Genomic DNA, 6,897 nt, shown 5'->3' with positions numbered 1-6,897 from the left:
GTATATACTAATGTATAAGTCTATAAATTTTAGTAAAAGATTGACCCAAAAAAACCCTGGTGATTGTAACTACTATACTTTAATTCTTATCAAAAAAGGAACCATCCCCTTCTCTGAGTCAAGTAGTGAAAGATGAGAGCTTAGTCCATCCCAGAAGAACCTAAAGAAACAGTGGCCTCCTCTGCTCTTTCTGCCATGGTACCACTTCTGACCTTTTTGAATGCCTGAATGGGAAAATAACAGTGATACTTCCCTCTTCATTCATCCAGCCTTTAGGGTGAGGAAAACAGTTATGCCTGCTGGAATTTTCTAAGTTCTTTGGCACTGTTTGCCTTCGCTTCTTTTTTTACATCCTTTGTTATATGTTTCTAGTTCTACTCTTGACCTCCATGGGTCATATCAAAATCTATAATTTTGGCCACAAAACCTGTCCTCAACTTATACATGAGGTCTACTTATAGTCAAGTATATACAGTATATTATGAAATCCCTTCTCAGATTTGTGTAGTTAAGAATTCCTTTCTGCAAACTATATGAAGAAAGAAACATCCCCCACTCTTTTCAATCAGGTCCTAGAGTGCTGCTTCATCTCAACTGGATCCATGACAACCAAGCAACTCGCTATCTGTATAGCACACTGGCTGTCTTTTTTTTTTTTTTTTGGTCACATTGAAGTGCTGGAAGGTGGTTTCATTTTTGTACCATTTACAACGTGGCTGAGTGGTTGAGCACTGGATGACAACTCTGGAGACCTGGGTTTGAATTCCTGCTCATCCACTGAAGCCCATTGAGTAACCTTGGACAAGTGTCTGCCTCAGAAAACCCCACGATAGGGTTCTCTTAGGGTCACCATAAGTAATAAACAACTTGAAGGCACACAACAATCATACTATACTTTTTTCAACAGAAAGCTTAGCAGTGTTAGATGATGATTATTACAGTGTGCCCGCACTTACCGCAGGCTTGCCATCCGCAATTTGAGCTTCTGTGGATGGCAAGCCCTGGCTTTTTCAATGGGCGCACGCAGCAGTGCACAGGGGAGTGCACACCCATTGAAAAGAAAAGGACTAAGTCCTGCACTTTTTTGCTATCTGTGGGGGGACGGATCCAGAACAGATCCTCCATGGATAGCAAGGGCGTACTGTTTGCTCCAGTCTGATTTGAGGTCTGACTTTGGGACCAGAAAAAGCCTTGGCCACCCTAATACTGTACCAGGAAATAGATAGGTCCAGAGTATGCTTGCCTGTTCTCCTAGACCTCTCACTGGATTTTGATCTCACTGAGTCCTTCTGAGTCCTTCACTGAGTCCTTCTGAGTCAACTGCCTGGAGTGGGCTTTTAGGAGGCATGGTATTACAGTACTACCAGCCCTTTCTGGATAAGCTGTCTAAGAAGGTTGTGCTGATAACATTTGTCTATCCAAAGACAAAGATATGAACTATCAATGCCACTGTAGATTACTACAGTAACCTTTATGCAGGTGGGTTGTAAAGATGATTAGGGAACTTAGGCTTGATATAGAATAATGATTATACGGATATTAGTGGAGCCAAGCATGAGAAATCTGCCTGCCGGTATGTTTTCAAGTTCAATTTAAATAGCCAGGTTTCACCTTTAAACAATTTGATTTTAAGTTAGTTGAAGTTCATCCTTTTCAGCCTGTTGTCACTTTAAGGCCAGCTATGGAGGTTATTCTCATTTACTGCCACTAAGAGCTTACGTTTGGTGAATACAAAGGAAGGAGACTGTTCCATAGTGGCTTCATTCCTCCAGAAAGTTACCAGTTGGTCTCTTTTTTGCAGGCCTTTAGGAAACCCTAGAGATCTATTGGTTTGGGCTTTGGCAGGGATATACTTTTGCTATCTTTTAATTGTGTTTTATGCCCTCAGGCTTTTAGCTGCAATTGTTTCAATATTTTCTGAGCCAGATGTGTTTCACATTATCACTGGTATTTATTGATTTTACTGACTACTGTAGTTTTATTATTTATTTCATTTTAAATATTTGTATCACCACGTAAATGTTATGCTCTTAAAGATGGTACCCTAAAATATAGTCCAAAAGAGTTTTAAATACAGTAAAATCAGTACATGAACAAGCAGAAGTGTTATAATGGCAAACAAAGCAGCTACTCAAAAGTCTATCTCAAACACTTGATATGAAAGCTGAAAAGGAACAGCAAACTTATTTACTTACAACCATGATTAAAGGAATTTGGAGGTGTGGCAAAAGCAATATAAATCAGGTTTCATTTCAAAATTTGAATGTAAAAGTATCCCAATACATACCAGTTTCTCTATTTCACATTCAAGGTTTTGAATGCAGTCTAGCTTTCGCTTCCGACAGCGCTGTGCCGCAATTCTATTTTTACTTCGTCTTCTAATATCATGGATACAATCCAGCTCTTCAGGTGTCAATTTGTGCATTTTCAGAAAAGACTGAAAGTCATTTCTAGAAAGTGAAATTATTTTCTGTGGATTCAATGGCAGCTTTACCTGGAAGATAAATATAGTTTTAGACTCAGTTTTAAGCCACAAATATTACATACCCCACTATGCTTGAAAAAGCAGACCCAGAGATGAGCAACTTACAGCTCTTCATATATTAGACTACAACTTCCTCCCAATTAGTCACCCTATATAGGGCCGATTGAAGTGGCAGTCTAATAACTTAAATCACCTGCCTGTGATTTATCTGAGCAATCACAAGGTCCAAAATAAAATAACAACTTCAAGGCCTGTCTTCTAACATCTGTAACATCTATACATAGAAACCTTAAAGTGATGACAATGCTGAGCGACCTTAAAATCCACCTGCAAGTTAGATTGCAATTAAAATAGTCAAGCAATGCATGTCCTGCTGGTATACTACTCATGTTGGCATACTATACCAGTGGTTTCAATTTTTCCAGGATCACAAGGTATTCTAGTCTGAAAGCAGCCTGTCTCTGCATTGTCTTACTTCTTCATAGCTGGTGTGACATAACCTTTTTCCTTCTGCTGTCACTACTCATGCCAGCTAGCATACTCTATCACTAGGATTCTGGTCAATATATTTAGGCAGCTAACACTCAAAGTACAAGGGGAGGAGTGATGTTTTGACCATCAAACTTGCCATAATGATTAATTTGTGTGAACATGTATTGTTTCTGTTGGACCTATCCTGAGGACTTTGCAAAAATGAACTATGTGACCATTTAGATACAAAATTAAGTTTTATAGTAGTTCTGAATATAAATTAGGTGGTTTTCTAAGTACTACAGCAACATACAAGCAGCAGCGAGTTCCAAAGCTGGAGATCTGAGGGTATGGAAATATTAACGTGGTCAAAATCTAAGGCTACTTCAGAGAGCTATAGTATAAACTTTAAGAGGAAAGCAGAGAACTGCAGCATATCGTCATAATCAGTAAGATGGAGCTGTGGGAGTATTAAACCATGGTGTCACCATTCAACTCACTGATCTGAACAAACAGTAAATTATGGAGAATTCAACAATCAATGAAGAAAAAGAGGTGGAAGAAGCAAAAATCCTGATCGGGTTGCTCTACTTTACAACAGAGGTTAAAAGAAAGGGGCAACAAAGGGGGGGGGGGGGGGGAATGTGCGCATTCTCTTCATAGAAGGCTTGAGTGGAAGCAAAACCATGTCTACACAGTTGCAGAGAAAACACGGTACTGAGCAGAGAAAACATGGTGCTGAGAAGGGAGTACTAAGAAGGGAGACAGTTGTGCAGACAACTCAAGTCAGGCAGTCAGTAAACATTCTCAAATAATGTTTATACCTAAGTGGGACTTCCAAGGAATTCCCAAGTTTGGAAAGAGAGTAGACCACAGGGAGGGGAGGGAGGAAGGGGCGCTCTTAGGAATACTGGCAGCAATATTACTGTTGTGTTCAACTCCAACAAGATACTTTAAATATGCTGCAGGAAAACATTTGTGTCCCCCCTGCCCTCCCCCAATATGCTTCATGCAAGGGCAGGACTAATGTAAAACTGGCAGTTTATCTCAAAAACAATCTTATAATGATCTGGGCGGGGGCAATTTTATCCTGATGGTTATCTTGAAAGCATCCTTAGTAGTGGAGGAACATGTTTCAAAGCCAACAGAGACTGGGGTCTAATCTGCCCTGCTGAAATAATACAATTTGACACCACTTCAATTGCCATGGCTCAGTGCTATGGAATTCTGGGATTCGTAGTTTTGTGAGATATTTAACTTTCTCCATCAGAGTGCTCTGCTGCCATAACAAACTACAAATTCCAGGTTTCCATTGGATGGAGCAAGGCAGTTCAAGGAGTGCCAAACTGCATTATTTCTGCAGTGCAAATTAGACTTATGATATAGAACACAGTCTAAAACCACAGTGAGTTTCTTCCTTCTCCCCTCCATTTCCAGGCACATATTGTAATTAGGTGTCTTGAGTAAGCAGTTACACAAAGAAAGACAAACTGGTCTCAGAAGAATTGGCTTCCAAGCTTCATGTGTTTAAGATTTCAAATTATTTAAGAAAACTTGCTGCCATTAAAAACAACTTTGGGTCATTCTGAGGGGAGGGGAGGGAAGGAAGTCTTATGCTTTCTTTTTAAACATTTTTGGGAAAGGGTGAAACAGGTTTTCAAATAAGGCATGCCACTTTAATGAAACAAAAAGGAATACTTTGTACATTCTCACCTCACATTCTTGTTCTCTGGCAGAACAGGATTCACTGTCTCCCTCAGTATCAGTTTCAGAATCTTCTTCCAAGTTTACTACACATTCGTAAGGACACTGTTCAGGTTGTGGTTCTGAAACACAGTCTCCACTATTAGTCTCAGTACCATTTTCATTATTGAGATTACTGATGAAAGGGCAAGTGACAGAGCTCAAAGTCGCAAAAGTTCTTGGAGGACCAGGCTCAGGACTGTCACTGATCCGGATACCTAACCAGGGGCATTCACTTTTCTTTTCAGAACAGTCCTGCTCTGAAAATTCTTTCACAGAGGCAGGAGACAGGTTTACTGGACAGGCTGTATCTGTGCTGTAAACATCACTCCAAAATCCTTTTGCTAGTTGTTCTGCTATCTCCCTCTCCACACTGCTGCGATTGTTAGGTGAAGTACTGTTAATATTTTCTTTGTCACACAAGTGAGATTTCAAAGGTGAGGTCTCATCAGTACATTCACCAACAGGCTTGCAATCTCCAAAATTGCTGGTAACAATGCCATTTTTTTCTGCTACCTCTGAAGTGCTCTGCATACCTCCCTGCATACAGAATTGATCATAGGGATTTAAGAAAGGAGGAGGATAAAGTCCATGAGTGGCAGCAGAAGAACTATGGGGCTCAAAAGCACAATCCATTTTCTCTGATGAAGAGTCAATGCTTTGGAATACAGAAATTGTCTCTTTCAAGAACTCTTGTTTCCCATCATCTTCCATTTTTATTTGAGCATCAGCACATTTTGAATCTTGATGCACAGCTACACATTCAAGGGGTTTTTGTATAGCACCACTGGTATTTGGGTCAGTCTGATGAATGGTTGCAGCAGATGTTACCTGAACTTCTTTAATGTTTGGACTGGACTCCACAACTGGGACTTTATCACTTCCTAAAGCTTTTTGGAACTTCCTATATTTGGGACACTGGGTTTCTAAACCAAAGACAAGTCCCCTTTCTGCTACAGACTCACATGTTTTATTAGTATAATCTTGCAGAAGGGGAACCTCTGCATTTTGTTCTCCTTCGGAGGCCTTCAGCTGAGAGTTCTGGATACAGTCATTTTGCAAAATATTTCCATCATTTATTTCTAAATCCCCATCATCTGCCACATCTATTTTACGGTACTCCTTCTGACAATGTGGTTCACAACATTTCTTTTTTTGGTATTCCTGCTGGTCTGGTTTATTGTCCAGAAATCTGAATTTGAGAAACTGAAAGCAAGATTCTTCAATGTCGTGTATTCCCAAGAACTCAGCACACTTGCACACTTCAGCCACATTATCTTTGTCCAAAATAAGTTTAGAAGTATATGCAAACTGAAGCAAAGGGTCAAATCCTTTCAGGGTGACCTATTGAAGAAAAGGATGTACATCTAGTTTCTGTTCCCCAAAAGACAATATATATGAAAATACACATATATGGAATTTAATCATTCTTTTCTAAAACATGGATTATTGATGTGTTATGATCAATATTGCTTGTAACTAATTAAGACTCGTTTGGGGCCTCTCTTCTTTAGGCTAATGTACAAAATGTCATTCTTGCAACACAGTCCTTATAACCTAAATCAGCTGAACAATCATATGGTGAAACATGCACCATGACATAAAAATTAGAAAAAATACAAGGGGGATGCGGCAGTGAACACAACCAACTAATAAAATAATATACATAGGCCCAATACAGACAGGCCAAAATAAAGCTGCTTCGGGTCACTTTGGAGGTATGGGGTTTCAATGATGCACGTGTCCCAAGAGTCCGGAAGCTACACCAAAGCTGCACTCCTTAGGACTGGATTGTGACTTTGGTGCAGCTTCTGGACTCTTAGGATGGAGGCATCATTTAAACAGTGTACCTCCAAAGTGACTCGAAGCAGCTTTATTTTGGCCTGTCTGTATGGGGCCATAGCAAAGTACTTTGATTATATGGAATTCTATTGCTCGATTTAATGCTCTCCCAGCAGCAGTACTAGAAGGAAGATATAGGAAAACACCTTATGAATCTTGGCTCTGCCAGTGCAATGATGGTGTTAGTGAAATGACAGAGCATGTTCTTTTTTACTGTCAATTTTATAAAGACATTCACCATCAGTTGATTATTCCTCTCCTAAATAAATACCCTGGTCATTCTGACACTTTTTTATTTATGTTATCTTCTGGATAATCGGAAACCAAATGTTGTTCACAAGGTAGCAAAGTTTTGC

At 39.7% G+C, this 6,897-nt stretch overlaps 1 protein-coding gene across 3 annotated transcripts in view; it reads right to left on the bottom strand.

Annotated features, from left to right (window-relative positions):
* BACH1 (BTB domain and CNC homolog 1) overlaps positions 1-6,897 on the bottom strand; it is a 45,987-nt gene that overhangs the window by 10,485 nt on the left and 28,605 nt on the right. For all 3 annotated transcript variants that reach the window (XM_042457552.1, XM_042457554.1, XM_042457553.1), the window contains exons 3-4: positions 4,670-6,043; positions 2,288-2,494 (exon numbers count right to left, since the gene is read on the bottom strand). In XM_042457552.1, coding sequence (XP_042313486.1) covers positions 2,288-2,494; positions 4,670-6,043 — 1,581 coding nt within the window. The remainder of the gene's footprint in view (positions 1-2,287; positions 2,495-4,669; positions 6,044-6,897) is intronic.

This window comes from Sceloporus undulatus, chromosome 3 (assembly GCF_019175285.1).
Source record: "Sceloporus undulatus isolate JIND9_A2432 ecotype Alabama chromosome 3, SceUnd_v1.1, whole genome shotgun sequence".
NCBI classification, from domain to species: domain Eukaryota; kingdom Metazoa; phylum Chordata; class Lepidosauria; order Squamata; family Phrynosomatidae; genus Sceloporus; species Sceloporus undulatus.
Note: the sequence above shows the minus strand (reverse complement) of the source record. Positions and strands in the feature narration are given on the sequence as shown.